The 15,824-nt window shown below is 39.0% G+C and overlaps 1 protein-coding gene across 1 annotated transcript; it reads right to left on the minus strand.

The window, feature by feature from the left end:
* Positions 1–13,597: 13,597 nt before the first annotated feature.
* On the minus strand, positions 13,598–15,775 carry psmb13a (proteasome 20S subunit beta 13a; the record flags this gene model as incomplete). The annotated part of the gene is made up of 8 exons (XM_080837511.1): positions 13,598–13,838; positions 13,962–14,113; positions 14,212–14,270; positions 14,368–14,483; positions 14,780–14,920; positions 15,120–15,217; positions 15,330–15,423; positions 15,714–15,775. The coding sequence occupies 8 exons, from the start codon at positions 15,773–15,775 to the stop codon at positions 13,727–13,729; spliced, it is 834 nt and encodes a 277-aa protein (XP_080693637.1). The 3' UTR covers positions 13,598–13,726.
* Between the last annotated feature and the right edge of the window lie 49 nt (positions 15,776–15,824).

Here is a 15,824-nt window from a genome sequence, read left to right on the forward strand (position 1 = left end):
AAAATAGTAGAGCTTTGTATTCGCGGGCAAAATATTAGAACTTTGTTATTTCGCGGGTGCCAATTTCGAGCCCTGCATGATACAACCCTATGAGAAAAGAAAGAAGGTGGGCGCGTTTTAGAAACGTTTTAAAAAGTGCAGCGCCCGACTGAGTTAAATTTTCTCAGCTTTTCAGAAAAGCGCTGGGTGAAGCGCCTTTCTGACAGCTGACCAATCAGGTCGAGGAGAGTACGTACGCGTGTACGTTCCCTAGTAACCTACTACCTTAGTTACTAACGCCCCCTGCTTTTCCCTTTTGAGGAGGATTTCATGCACATAAACGGAGCCTTGGCAGCCAAACTTTTCACGCCAAAGCTAAAGCAAGTAATTGTAATTTATTCGCCAAAGGAGCTAGCTAACAAAAAGCAGTCGATAACCAACGGATGAAAATGTATCGCTAGAATGTATGATTCCCAATATCAAGGTTACAGGATTCTCGCGCTGAAGCGCTCAATAGCCCCTGAAGGCAGTGCTTTTAAAAATATAAAAAGAAGTCAAGTGAGAACGGCCTTTGATCCATCACCAATTAAACAGGTGTGTCGTTTCATAAGTACTACGTGTTCGTTTCCATTTCTCTTACGACAACGGCATACATTGATATCAGATAACAATACTGATGCAGTGGAGATAACCTTCCCTAGCTAACGTTAACACACAGTTCAGTAATGTGAATACTAGCTAGCATACAAGCTTTCCATTATAAATACAGATAAACAAGTTTAACATAAAATGGTAACGGACGATACACGTAACGTTGCTAAAGTAAGATTAATTAAGTAAATCAAGTTTAAGTTACACAGCATATTATATCAATATTAAACTAGAAAATGCATTTCCTGAAGGAAATACCAGTGCATGAAATGCAAAAGTTAAGAAAGAACGAATAAAAGAAAAGTGAAAGAAGGAAAGAAGGAAAGAAAGAAGAGTGAAAGAAGAAAGGAAAGAAGAGTGGAAGAAGGAAAGAAGAAAAGAAAGGAGATTGAAGAAAGGAAAGAAGAGTGGAAGAAGGAAAGAAGAGTGGAAGAAGGAAACAAGAAAAGAAAGGAAAGAGTGGGAGAAGAAAAGAAAGAAGAGGGAAAGAAGGAAAGAAGACTGGAAGAAAGGAAAGAAGGCTGAAAGAAGGTAAGAAGAAAGGAAAGAAGAGTGGAAGAAGGAAAGAAGAAAAGAAAGAAGAGTGAAGAAAGGAAAGAAGAGTGGAAGAAGGAAAGAAGAAAAAAAAGGAAAGAGTGAATGAAGGAAAGAAGACTGAAAGAAGGAAAGAAGAAAGGAAAGAAGAGTGGAAGAAGGAAAGAAGAAAAGAAAGAAGAGTGAAGAAAGGAAAGAATAAAAGAAAGAAGAGTGAAAGAAGGGTGGAAGAAGGAAAGAAGGGTGAAAGAAGGAAAGAAGAGTGGAAGAAGGAAAGAAGAGGGAAGAAGAGTGGAAGAAAGAAAGAAGAAAAGAAAGAAGAGTGAAAGAAGGAAAGAAGAAAGGAAAGAAGAGTAAAAGAAGGAAAGAGTGGAAGAAGGAAAGAAGAGTGGAAGAAGGGAAAAAGAAAGGAAAGAAGAGTGGAAGAAGGAAAGAAGAGTGGAAGAAAGGAAAAAAGAAAGGAAGGAAGAGTGGAATTAAGAAAGAAGAGAGGAGAGAAGAGAGAACAAGTGTGTGAGTGGAAGAAGGAAAGAAGAGTGGAAGAAGGAAAGAAAAGTGGAAGAAGGGAAGAAGAACCGAAGAAGATAAGAAGAAAAGAAAGAAGAGTGAAAGAAGGAAAGAAGAAAAGAAAAAGGTAAGAAGAGTGGAAGAAGGGAAGAAGAAAGGAAAGAAGAGTGGAAGAAGGAAAGAAGAAAGTAAAGAAGAGTAGAAAGAAGGAAAGAAGAAAGGAAAGAAGAGAGGAAGAAACAAAGTAAGGAAAGAAGAGTGAACAAGAGTGGCTCTGGATAAAGACAGTAAAGAGAGAGTGAAAATATTGAAAGAAGGAGAAAAAAAGAGTGAAGCAGAGAGATGGAGTGTGAGAGAAAGTAGAGTGAGAGTGATAGAGAGAAAAAAAAGTAGAGTATGGAAGGTGTCTATTAATATTCCTAGTAATACAGTTGAATGGAGAGGTACAGAGAGAAGAGGACCCTTTGAGGCTTGCCGCAGGTGTCAGTCAGTGCGGGCACATGATGGCAGCACTCCGATCCTATCCGATTCTCTCCATGGGGTCTCCATGGGGGGTTAACTGCTCTATCTCAAAGCACATGGAAGTGACAAAACTAGATCAGTTCAAATCAAATGCGGAATGTTTACATCTGCTACCGTTGATTATACAGTAAATACGTTGTGAAATGAAACAAAACCGTTGATTATACAGTAAATACGTTGTGAAATGAAACAAAAACACACCACAGTTAAAGTTGTATTAGTATTGATTGATTCACATCGATATGAATGGATTACATGACTAACAACGGGTGGAAAAGTAATAAGAAAATATTTGTTCACTGAATTAGCGCGTTCTGTCCCAAACAGTTGCGTTCAAGTTTCTAAGTTTCACTTTCGCTTTCAGTATTTCAACGTGAATGAGAGGGAGCACAAGAACTGAGCGTCTAGCAGCGTTTATCATATCATATACATTATATATGATGCATGTATATGTCTGTGGGCACGATCTCAAGCACGTGCAAAAGTTGTTGTTGTCCAATTTGAATCAGATACGAGAGACACATGCGCGCCCAGTCCAATTACCAGCGGAATCGAATCGTGTGTCTGGGGGTTTACATCGGAGTCCAGTCGGACTCAAGTTGGACACAATGAATCTAGTTCTGGGGAGTCACATGTGTCCAATATCCAATTTAAATCGGACTGAAATCGGAAATTGGACGCATGTGTCCACACTGAGTAGTGAAGCACAGGTGCAAGCCAGTTTAATTACCCTATTATGATGTCATAATGGCCCAATGTAAGTCAATGGGAAAATTTAGATTCGTTTTTCTTGGTGCCGCTCCGTGTTAATATCGTTCTTATTCGAACGATGACGTTTTGGTGCCATGACAACGGAAAATAACATATTTTTGCAAAACATTTTTTTTTTACAAAACCTCAAGACCCATCCAATCATATTGCATGCATTTAAAATCCATTTTATTGATTGGCTAGTCCCACAGAGCTCGTCAAATCAAGCTACGCGAGTGACGTGACTGAGGTTAGAAAAAACAAACATGGCGTCCGCGAGTATGCGACACCTCAGAGAGAAACAGCGATTTTCAGCACAAGAAGAGACAGCATTTCTAATGAATGATGAGTGGCCAAGAAACTAATGTACACAGTGGTCCTGGATGGATTCCTAGTGGAGAAAAAGTTTGAATTTTTACCGAGGATTGGAAGGAGAAACCGCCGGAGAAAAGTACTCCGACTGCGTTTCTATCACAAGGTACGTTTCATCATACACACACCAAACAAGTAGTCACTGAAATGCATGCTAGCTTTCCTCATTTGTTTCTCGGAGTAAATGATGAACTTTATCAAACCTTTGTATTTAGTATTGTGTTCGGCTATCAATTTGGCTAGATTTATAAGACATATGTGAGGGCGAACATTCACATGTTTCGTTTACCGCAAAGTACCGCTGACGCAAACGCACATTGTGAACAACATGTTACTGGGTTTACATTTTAGCATTTGAAAGGCATAAGCAAGCAGGGACTAACAAGGCATTTAGAAGAAAAGATAAAGGAGTATTTCTTTTCCTTTCAAGATGTTTTTCTTACCTAATTCATGAAAAAAATGTGACTTACTTATGGTTTTAGTGTAGTTCTGTCAATATTTCGTTGTTGATTTGAGACCTCAAGGTTTTGTGTGCTTGTTATTTCAGCCCTGTACAATAATTAATAATAACTTGTATATATTTATGTGTGTGTGTGTAAATGAAGAATAGAAAAATGAACTGTTCCTTTTTCTGATCTGAATTGATTTTCAGCTTCTAAGCTGGTGATAAAGGTAATGGAATATTAGCCACGAGGAGAGCAGCGATGATGGTGCTCCTGAAAACCCGCCAACCAACCCAAGACCAGCGAGAGGGAGAGGTGTGAGACCAAGAGGGAATGGGTCAAGAGGCCTACAAGCCAGGATAGTTGGACCTTTTAATATATTGACAAATTCCAGATCTGGGCTTTCTCTTTCAATGGACACATTTTGAAAGGGCTGATGCAGAGCTTTGCAGCGCTCTTTGAAATGGTCAAGGAAAGTTCTGACTTCTCTGAGCTTATCATTTCCATCCTAAGCACTGGGGTCTACTACATGTAACATGGCCATAAGGGATTTGAGGGTGAATGTTTGGCACCCTGTAGCCAGGCCAGGGGAGTTGACTATGCTCTCTGTTTGCTACAAATTATGTCAGATGTGGGATGGCTTCCCGTGAGGTCATCTGAGGCGTGGCCGTAAAACTGTATGAGGGACCCCCAGGTAGGTTGACACCTGTGTTAGGGGCCCCGTAGATGGGTAAAGCACATGTCTGTGTGTGTATGGGGGTGGGGGGGCACTCTTGATGGGAGAAGTACTCTTGGTGGATGCGCGAGGAATGCCTATGTGCATGAAGCGCAAGGGTGCACTTCCTGAAGTGGAGGGCAGTGTGACGGAGTGCTGCACTACAGATGAGTATAGTGCTCTGACTGCCACACTATGGAGCCTGGCTCATTGGTATGGCAGTCAGAGTGCATGTTGGCACCCTGTAGATCCAGGTTCAAATCTATGTGTGGGGTAACGCAATCTCCCATATTTGATCACACAGAATTATACTGGAATTTTGAAATGTACATAATGTGGAGGACGCCAGATATTGGGCTGTAACATTTGAGGTTTTGCTCAGATCAAGCTGAAATTTTAGAGTGATATGGCTGATTGATTATGCTTTGATTTGACGTTGAAATTTTTTAATAAAAATGTATACTTTGCTCTTCAGATGAGAAGTTGTACATAATTTATGCAAATTTGCATAAATGCTATTTTTAATAAACAAATATATTTTAAAAATGAAAAAACTGTGTGCTGTGTTGTACTCCATACATTCATTTTAGGTGCTGGCAACAAAGGGTTAATAACTTAAAAACTATAAAGTTTAGAAAATGCAAAAGTTAGGAAAGAAAGAAGAAAAGAAAGAAGAGTGAAAGAAGGAAAGAAGAAAGGAAAGAACAGTGGAAGAAGGAAAGAAGAAAGGATAGAAGAGTGAAGAAAGGAGAGAAGAGAGGATGAAGGAAAGAAGAGTGGAAGAAGAAAAGAAAGAAGAGTGAAAGAAGGAAATAATAGTTGAAGAAGGAAAGAAGAAAAGGAAAGAAGAGTGAAAGAAGGAAAGAAGAACGGAGAGTGAAGAAAGGAAAGAAGAGTGAAAGACAAAAAGAGAGTGAAAATATTGAAAAAAGGAGATAAAAATGGAGTGAAGAAGAGAGATTGAGTGTGAGAGAAAGTAGACTGAGAGAGAAAGATGGAGATATGGAGAGAAAAAAAAATTGAGAATGGATGGTGTCTTAATGTTCCTAGTTACAGTTAAATTGAGAGGGACAGAGAGAGAAGAGGTTCCTTTGATTTGGCGCAGCTGTCAGTAAAGCACAGGTGCAAGCCAGTTTAAGACCCTATTATGATGTCATAATGGCCCAATGTAAGTCAATGGGAGAAATTTATATTCGTTTTTCTTTAATATCTTAAAAAGTATAAAGTTTAGAAAAGTGAAAAATACATAGCATAAGTGTCGTTTACAAGACCTACGTGACTAAGTTTGAATGAAGTTTCTACATTAAGCGGTTCGGGCTGAATTAATCGCAGAAAAAGGTAACAAGAAGAAGAAGAAGAAGAAGAAGAAGCCTAGGAATAACAATACAGGGCATTTCATGCACTGTAATAATAATAATAACTAGAAAATGCATTTCCTGAAGGAAATACCAGTGCATGAAATGCAAAGGTTAAGAAAGGAAGAAGAAAAGAAAGAAGAGTGAAAGAAGGAAAGAAGAAAGGAAAGAAGAGTGGAAGAAGGAAAGACAAAAGGAAAGAAGAGCGGAAGAAGGAAAGAAGAGTGAAAGAAGGAAAGAAGAAAAGAAAGAAGAGTGGAAGAAGGAAAGAAGAAAAGAAAGAAGAGTGAAATAATGAAAGAAGAAAGGAAAGAAGAGTGAAGGAAGGAAAGAAGAGTGGAAGAAGGAAATAAGAAAAGAAAGAAGAGTGAAAGAAGGAAAGAACAAAGGAAAGAAGAGTGAAAGAAGAAAATAAGAAAGGAAAGAAGAGTGGAAGAAGGAAAGAAGAGTGAACAAGAGTGGCTCTGGATGAAGAGATAAAGAGAGAGTGAAAATATTGAAAAAAGGAGATAAAAATGGAGTGAAGAAGAGAGATTGAGTGTGAGAGAAAGTTGACTGAGAGAGAAAGATGGAGAGATGGAGAGAAAAAAAAGTAGAGAATGGATGGTGTCTTAATGTTCCTAGTTACAGTTAAATTGAGAGGGACAGAGAGAGTAGAGGTTCCTTTGATTTGGTGCAGCTGTCAGTGAAGCACAGGTGCAAGCCAGTTTAAAGACCCTATTATGATGTCATAATGGCCCAATGTAAGTCAATGGGAGAAATTTATATTTGTTTTTCTTTAATATCTTAAAAAGTATAAAGTTTAGAAAAGTGAAAAATACATAGCATAAGTGTCGTTTACAAGACCTACGCGTCAAAGTTTGAATGAAGTTTCTACGTTAAGCGGTTCGGGCTGAATTAATCGCAGAAAAAGGTAACAAGAATAAGAAGAAGAAGAAGAAGAAGAAGAAGAAGCCTAGGAATAACAATACAGGGCATTTCATGCACTGTAATAAGAAGAAGAAGAAGCCTAGGAATAACAATACAGGGCATTTCATGCACTGTAATTACAGAGCATAGTATGTCATTGACAGATATTGAGACTTACCTCCAAAGTAATGCAGGTCTTCTTCGGCGAAAATTTGCCTTTATCCATGATGATGCTGTCATTAAGCTTGATTGTGATTGGCCAAATGATGTCCTGTTATCATCCTCACTCTGCAGACCTTTAAGAGTAGGCCTATCCTGATGATTAACAGCACAATCCTAAGAATACTACATGTCCACTTCTCCCTCTTCTGCCTAATGTAATAAAAAGACCTCACACACACACACACACTCACACTGTGTAAATATTAATTAAATGAGTGATTTAACTAATTCTGAAATGGCTGCTTGATTCCTAGATTTAATTTAAAATTATTAAAAGACATTAAATACTTGAAGTGTACTGTAGATGGATTGATAAATATGTACTATGTGTGATTAATACATAACAGCACAATTCTAAGATTACTACTTATTGTCACTCTTCTGCCTCATGCAATACAATTCTGAAAGGGTATTTGATTTAAGTAATTAAAAGACACAAAATACTTGAGGTGTACTGTAGATGGAATCATACATTCTACAAATAAAACTATATAGACCTAAAAATAACAAGATCATTAAGATCTGGTGTGATGCAATAGTGGTTTAATTTAACAAAGACTTGGTCAGTCTTAACCCCCTTGAGGTTTGTAGTATTCAGACCCCTGCATCTCAACCCAAATCATGATCATTTTACAGAGCATCCATCATCACCAATCATTAAAATATGTACTTGACTATATGGACCTCTCTTTTGTTCAATTCCTGCTAAGGAAAATACATAATGCAATACATCCTCTTCCTGAAGCGATGAGAGAGCTCTGATACGTCCTTCTAGCACACCTTAATCCAGCCATTTTCCTGCATGTGGTACACTTTAAAGTCAAACAACAGCAATATTTTAACATGCGTGCATAAGAAGCAAGAATAAACCCACAAACATTGATTTTTGTTTCCTTTTATATAGTTTTATTTTGATCAAATAGTTTGAACAAAAGTAGTTACATTCGTCAAAGATGCTCTTGATGTTCAGTGTTGTCATTTGACTGATATTGAAGAAAACGAAACTTTTCATAGCATAATCTTTTTCACACATCCAACCAAGACCAAGGCCTCAAACTTCAGTAAATGTACACCACTCTGGCCTGTCCAACCCCACCCTTGTGGACACGCCTGATGAAAGAATGAATAAAGAGATGCCCTGACACAGCTTAAAACAGATGGAGGATGAATATCCCAGGTGTCTGTGCAGATTGTTCAGGAGCACAGCATGCCAAACAGGGTGGAACAGACCTGCACTCTTTGGGCAGGAGCCTCTCCCAGTACTGACAGTCTGCAGCGCTGCCAGACATGCTCCCCAGAAGGTAAAGGTTTATCTCTATGACCTTGTTGACATCCTCTGATGCTACCAAAAGTGATAACTACTGAAATAATGTGTGATAAAAATGTGATACCATTCTTTTGGTCATGTGATGAAGCTAAACATATTTGCAGCTCAAATATCAACTGCTTTGATTCATCCATCACACCAAGTGCAATTTGCACTATAAAACAATATGAGTGCACTGACTAGTTTTGTTTTGTTGCCAATCCCTCTGATTACTTGATACATTTTACAGAGAAGTAAAAATGCAAACAAATGCAGCGTTGCAAACGTTATGAAAGAGAATCAAGAAACAAAAAATGCACTGCAACAGAGAATAACACATTTTTGTGTGTCTTCAGAAATCCTGTTTTCACCACTGCATGCCTTCAACGGGCTGTAGAGTAAACGCTTTCACAATGCATAGAGGAATAATACAAATCTCAGCGTCAAGAGCCCTGTTTCCAGTGTGACTGTGCGTTTGTGCGGACCTGTCAATCAATCTCTCTATTTTTTATCACAGCAGCAGCAGCACCACAATGTAGGTAGTTTACCGACAACACAAGAGTGATTTACGATTCACACACTTAAACTCACTGTACAATCACTGCCCTTCTTTTATTTTAGTGGATTATTTTAAACCAATTGAACTGAGATGGGAAATTACATTTGCATTTTATCCTATTTACCACTCATACTTTCTTTGAAATTACTCACATCTATTCCCATGAGTCATGGCAAATTCTTGACATTTCGAAGCAAAAGGTAAATGTTCTGCTTTGTTCTGTGTTGCAACGGTTCAGGGCCTCGTTTCCCGAACGCGCACTTAGCCTAAAAAGCACTTGAAATCGTTCGTAAGAGGAATCCTACGTTGCAGACGGGTTTCCCAACGACGCACTTAGCTTAAGTGTATCTTTCGTTGAGAAGAATTCTACGTGTGGTCAGGACCAGTAGTAACTTCACACTTAGCGATTTAATCCACCAGGGGCGTCGTTCGACCGTCGTTCGGAAGAAAGGGGAATTTAAAAAAAAAACATGGCTACTTGAAGCGAGGAATATTTTACATTAATAAAGCTATCTACACAACTTTTTATATGTTTATAATGATTCGGTTTGATCTGAAATGTGCTACGCGACCAATGGAGAGTATGTAGGTCTTAACTGAAGCTTTGAAACAGTAGTTTTATGGCACAATTAGCGCTTATGCCACCACTCCATTGGCTTATATGGTAGCTTTCTAGCTAGATGGTTGTATACATATATATTTGCAATGTTCTTCATTGAAACTTTTTTTAAATCGCTAGTTTCATAGCTCATACAGTCACGCATGACGTACGCTTCAAACCCCTCGACACCTTATCCAGGGGTGTCGTTCGGCCTATTGTAGAAGAAATCCAAACGATGTTTCTGTGTATAGCACATCATGAGAATATCATTGTTTCACCTGCCTATTCCCATCAAAATAGAAATAAAGAATATTGAGTATTTGAAAATAAAGATTAGGCTATACAAAACTAGTGCAGTGCCCGTAGGAATTATGCATTCTGTAGTGTTAGCAGACGTAGGGCTGTTGGGTAGTGTAATGGCAAGACATATTTGCACTCCACATAGGTACAGGTTACACTGAAGTATTATTGTGATGCATGTTTCCTTTTCATTAAGAAATGTGTTAATGGTAGCCTTTTTGGAGAGTTACCAACAAATAAAGTTTGAGATTATGTAGTGGATGCAGTTGAATATACTGTAGATGTCAACGTTGCTGTCTAAACTATAAACTAAATGTCATAAAGAAAGACATTATTTAAAATGAAGTTATGGTTGAAATAGGATCACTTCTTTATTGTTAGGGTAAGAATGGTCATGCAGTTGGACTCAAATGTAGGTTAATTTTATTGAATGTATGTAGCCTACTGTACTGTATGACTTCGATGATGCTAGCTTTGACAGCCCACTCTCAGACAGATCGTAATAAATGTCCTTACAATGGGAACACAGTTTAAATAGGCTACTCTGCTGGAGATGGCGTTACTATCCCCGCCCCGAATTCAGTGCACATTGCACGTTCGATGCACGCATAGGCTAGCTAATTTCACAGCAATTAACGTAAACAGGTTAACCTGACGTAAACAGCTCCTAAGAGCTACTTAAGAACTCGTGCACGTTGCGCTCGTGCACCTGACTTTAAGTTGATGGTTGGGAAACGCACGTAAATAGAAAGTGTTACTTAGTGTACGATGTCGCGAAAGTCCACGTAGGCCGTTAAGATCATAGACATGTATAGCCTACGTATACATGCCTATGGTTAAGATACGTCGTTATCGGGAAACGAGGCCCAGTTCCGAAAACAGGCACTTACCTTCGATTGAGACTTGAATCCACTAACTTCAAGAAGTGTCATACCGTAATACAATTCAAACCGGAATATATAAAAGATCAGGGCCTCGTTTCCCGATAACGATGTATCTTAACGTTCTACGTGGATTTTCGCGACATCGTTGACGGCCGAACTCTTTCTACTTACGAGGGTTTCCCAACCATCAACTTAAAGTCAGGTGCACGAGCGCGACGTGCACGAGTTCTTAAGTAGCTAGCCTATGCGTGCATCGAACGTACACTGCGCACTGAATTCGGGGCGGGGATAGTAACGCCATTTCCAGCAGAGTTAAACTGTGTTCCCATTGTAAGGACATTTATTACATCTGTCTGAGAGTGGGCTGTCAAAGCTACCATCATCTAAGTCATACAGTACAGTAGGCTACATACATTCAATAAAATTAACCTACATTTGAGTCCAACTGCATGCCCATTCTTACCCTACACTTACCCTTACAATAAAGAAGTGATCCTATTTCAACCATAACTTCATTTTAAATTATTTCTTTCTTTCTTCATGACATTTAGTTTATAGTTTAGACAGCAACGTTGACATCTATATTCAACTGCATAATCTCAAACTTTATTTGTTGGTAACAAATTCAAAAAGGCTACCATTAACACATTTCTTAATGAAAAGGAAACATGCATCACAATAATACTTCAGTGTAACCTGTACCTATATGGAGTGCAAATATGTCTTGCCATTACACTACCCAACAGCTCTACGTCTGCTTACACTACAGAATGCATAATTCCTACGGGCACTGCACTAGTTTTGTATAGCCTAATCTTTATTTTCAAATACTCAATATTCTTTTTTTCTATTTTGATGGGAATAGGCAGGTGAAACAATGACATTCTCATGATGTGCTATACACAGAAACATCGTTGCAAAATATACATCGTGCAAATATATATGTATACAACTGTGTAGGGCACGAAACAACCACCTAGCTATAAAGCTACCATATAAGCCAATGGAGTGGTGGCATAAGCGCTAAATGTGCCATCAAACTACTGTTTGAAAGCTTCAGTAAAGACCTGCATACTCTGCATTGGTCGCGTAGCACATTTCCGATCAAACCGAGTCATTATAAACATATAAAAAGTTGTGTAGATAGCTTTATTAATGTAAAAATATTCCTCGCTTCAAGTAGCCATGTTTTTTTTTTTAATTCCCCTTTCTTCCGAACGACGGTCGAACGACGCCCCTGGTGGATTAAATCGCTAAGTGTGAAGTTACTACTGGTCCTGACCACACGTAGAATTCCTCTCAACGAAAGATACACTTAAGTGTGGCGTTGGGAAACCCGTCTGCAACGTAGGAATCCTCTTACGAGCGATTTCAAGTGCTTTTTAGGCTAAGTGCGCGTTCGGGAAACTGGGCCCAGATAACTGAAAGATACATTAAAGTACGGAGCCCCTAAAGGGACATGGAGGGAAACATTTTTTTTTTGCGAGATCTCGCAAAACTATTGAGAGATCTCGCAAAACTATTGCAAGATCTTGCAAAAAGTATTGCGAGCTCTCGCAAAAACTATTGCGAGATCTCGCAAAGTTCTGTCCTACTTCAGTAAACCGAAAGTAAAACAGACACACAGCGTAGCCATCATCCATGCATTGTGCTCTATTGTGGGACCATAATGGTAGAGCACTGACGTACGTTTGTTTGATAAAAGTGATGGATAGACACATAGCACTTTATTTTGGGATGGGGCTCAAATACGATGACATTCAGTCGGCCTTAGACATGAGGCATGGTTACCGCATAAGCCTCAGACACCTTAAGAGGTGGATCGCCGGACTGAGGCTCACCCGCAGGACAGGCTACACAAATTGATGTGTCTCATTCGTCTTATGTCCTCTTTTGGGAATCCTCTTCCATGGTTGCAACTACGGTCCCACAACAGAGCACACTGCATTGATGATGGCAACGCTGTGTGTCTGTTTTACTTTCGGTTTACTGAAGTAGGACAGAACTTTGCGAGAGCTCGCAATAGTTTTTGCGAGATCTCGCAAAAAAAATGTTTCCCTCCATGTCCCTTTAGGGGCTCCGTATTAAAGTCATACTACTACTGTAGAAAAAATATAGTATTTTCCTGATTTAGAAGCGCAAAGGAATAGGTGCTTTCGATTATAGTCTGTCGTTGCCTGTAGGAAAGGTGAATTTCGGTTTGGGAAATGTACTAGTCGGACTTAAAATACGTCATTAAAGTTACAGTGTAAGGTCAAATGACAACATCACCTTATTATATTTGATGAAACAGGGTCTGAAAACTTAATTTCAAAAAATATGTTAAAATATTTTTTTCAACGCGCCATCGCTCTTTAGACCAATGATAGTGTCAAGTTCTTCGCGTCATCTGTTTAAGGGTAGACTTCACGTTTTCAGGTTTGCCAGTATGTTTCTCTCACCTGATTTTGTAAGCCATTTACATTTAGCAGACGCTTTTGTCCAAAGCCATGGTCTGTTTTACACAGACGACCATGAGCAAAACATTTTCCTCACAGTTTATGTAGGAAAACTTGGATGAAGCTTTCCTTTTTGGGAAATTATGATTATCTAAACACGCATTTATATTATTATCTGATTGTAATGCACGCTAGTAAGCCTAATTGGAAATTCTCAGATGGTTGGGCTGTTCTTCTGTTTGTCTAGAACATATCGTTTTCTATAATGGGCTAGACAGAAAAAGAATACACAATCAGCATTCATTTTCAAACTTTTAATTTTGAACTATTGGAATTCCAGGGGGAAAGTGCCTGTCAGATGCACTGCATTCTGTTGTTGTAGTGCATTCACCAAAACATGATTTTTCATACATGCAAATTAATGCTGACCTGTTCATTTTCGTGAAAAACATCTTAAATGCCACAGCATATTTGCATAATACATTTCATGGCTTAAAAAACAGGTTGCCTGGTGTTCCTATGGCACTCCAAAACTGATGATTTGGTGAAATATATATATTTTTTGTTTTAAATTAAATGGATATTGTGCAGTCGAAGTCAACAGACATGATGCATTCTGATGTTTGAGATGACAAAGTATTTTACGTTTTCATACAGTATAATGTAAATAGACGGCAGATTAAGCTGTGTCCATCTGCTGTACGATCTCCTCAACAAGCTGCATTTCAAGGGGAATCACACTCTTCCCTAAAACAGCAGTTGTGCCTGGCTTGTACTTGTATTTTCTTTGCCTAAAAAAAGCACAAAGAAGATTAGAAAGTAGGGGGGAAGGTCTCTTAGGTGAATTAATGGTGTACACATATTTACTTCAAACATGACTGACCAAAACAGCACTTGTAACAGGCAATACTCACCTCATGTCTTTATATTCTGATTCTTGGTAAGGCCTTATGTAGTCCACACCCTCTCCGGTAATGACACAAATGTCTATATTGTTGCCTGAGCCGAGGTCACTCATTATGCCAGCATGGATGGCATCACGCACCAAGATCTTAGCATCCTCCGTCTAAGGGTTAGACATGTGTCATAAGCGCCATTAGACTGACCTGCATTCAAATGCTGTAATTATTGATTAAAATATATCTGTCTTGAATGATCACATACCTCCATATTAGGTTTGAACCTGTCTTCCATTATTCCCATAGCAGCAAGGTCTCCGGACCCTACATAGACAAAGTCCACAATGGCGTTCATGTAAATTAGCAACAAACTAACATTGGAAGGCAGGCAGTTTTCATTTCCCCTGACTTCCATACCCACCCATGGCCAAATAAGGCACTTTATCCAGGTCTCCATAGGGCCCAACAATATAGAGGTGACTCCCTGTGCAGTCTACTCCTCCAAGGATCAGATGGGCCCCAATCTGGCCCTTGTACCTAAAAGATAAATGTAGGCATTGAGTATGTTGTTGGGTGGTTTATTTGAGGCTCCTCTAGAATAGAAATATATAACAAGGTGATATAAACTTAAGTCATTGTGAAAGTAGCTTCAGCCCTGTATACTACAGTTAAATACATTTTAACCAGCATCCTAACTAACTGGCCCAGCTGATCAAGTAATAACTCAAAGGAATGGGTTATCTCAATAATATAATGATGGTGTCATGTTATCCATGATGATACTTTCAGATTTCTATAAAACCACCATACAAAATTGCCCCATGCTCACACACCTGAAGAGCATCTCCTGTAGGATGTTAGCAGCCATGACGAGGCGTGGGTTCCTGCCGCTGTTCATGGAGAAGATGGTGAGGTTTGAGGAGAGCAGGTCTGTGGTTTTTTCTGTGTCTGCAGCTGTGCCTGCACCACAGCAACTACACCAAGAAAGAACATGCCCAGGCATTACAAAAATAACAGAGTTAAACATAGTTATACATACATTTATAATATAACATAGAATAGGCTATCTATTCTTGATTCTGGCTTTAAAGAATGGGTGGAGTTTGTTGGTTTACATATGCCTATTGTGAGCAAGCATTTCTGCCTATTGTGTGATCACGTATGTGTACTCACTATATGTTTGGAGCAATATAGTGGATCTTTGCACACATCTTATCTGCCACCACCTCACTTGAAGTGGCTCTGGTGTCTGCTCCTAGGACCACACCATCCTGTGAAGAAACAGAGAGAAATACCACTGTTGCCTTCAGAATTTATATGTGACAACTACGGTAAATGTTAAACATTCCTTTCAATCTTTACTTATTTTATGTATTTGGATACCTTACAAACAACTCCAGCTATGGTAGTTCCTGTTTTGAGCGGTCTAGGTGCCTTGACCTTCATATCCCCAAGGAAACTCTCTAACCTAGCATCTCTGAGGATGAGACAACCAATCGGACCATGTTTCAAAAGCACATACATGTGTATCCACTGACAAACAAACGACATGCCATCACAAAAATATGATAACACATGCAAAGACATAAGTTCGGTCAGAAATTAAACAAACTGGCATATTTGTTTCTACGAAAATCTCAAAATATCGGTTACTTTCACTTTTGATTTTAAACAGTTTTTGGTACAATCACGGTTGGCTAAAGTTTAGCTAAATAATACTAAAGAATGTAATGTAGAAAATGTCAAAGAAAAGACAAGCTCACCCACCTCGTCGAGTTTTCAAAATTAAAACCTGATACAGGTGTTTCAAGAACGTAAGACAGAGCCATGTTGCAAAGCGAATTTCCCCGTTCCGAATGATTGGCACATCAATCCACA

This window comes from Sprattus sprattus, assembly GCF_963457725.1.
Source record: "Sprattus sprattus genome assembly, chromosome: 4".
Taxonomy (NCBI): domain Eukaryota; kingdom Metazoa; phylum Chordata; class Actinopteri; order Clupeiformes; family Clupeidae; genus Sprattus; species Sprattus sprattus.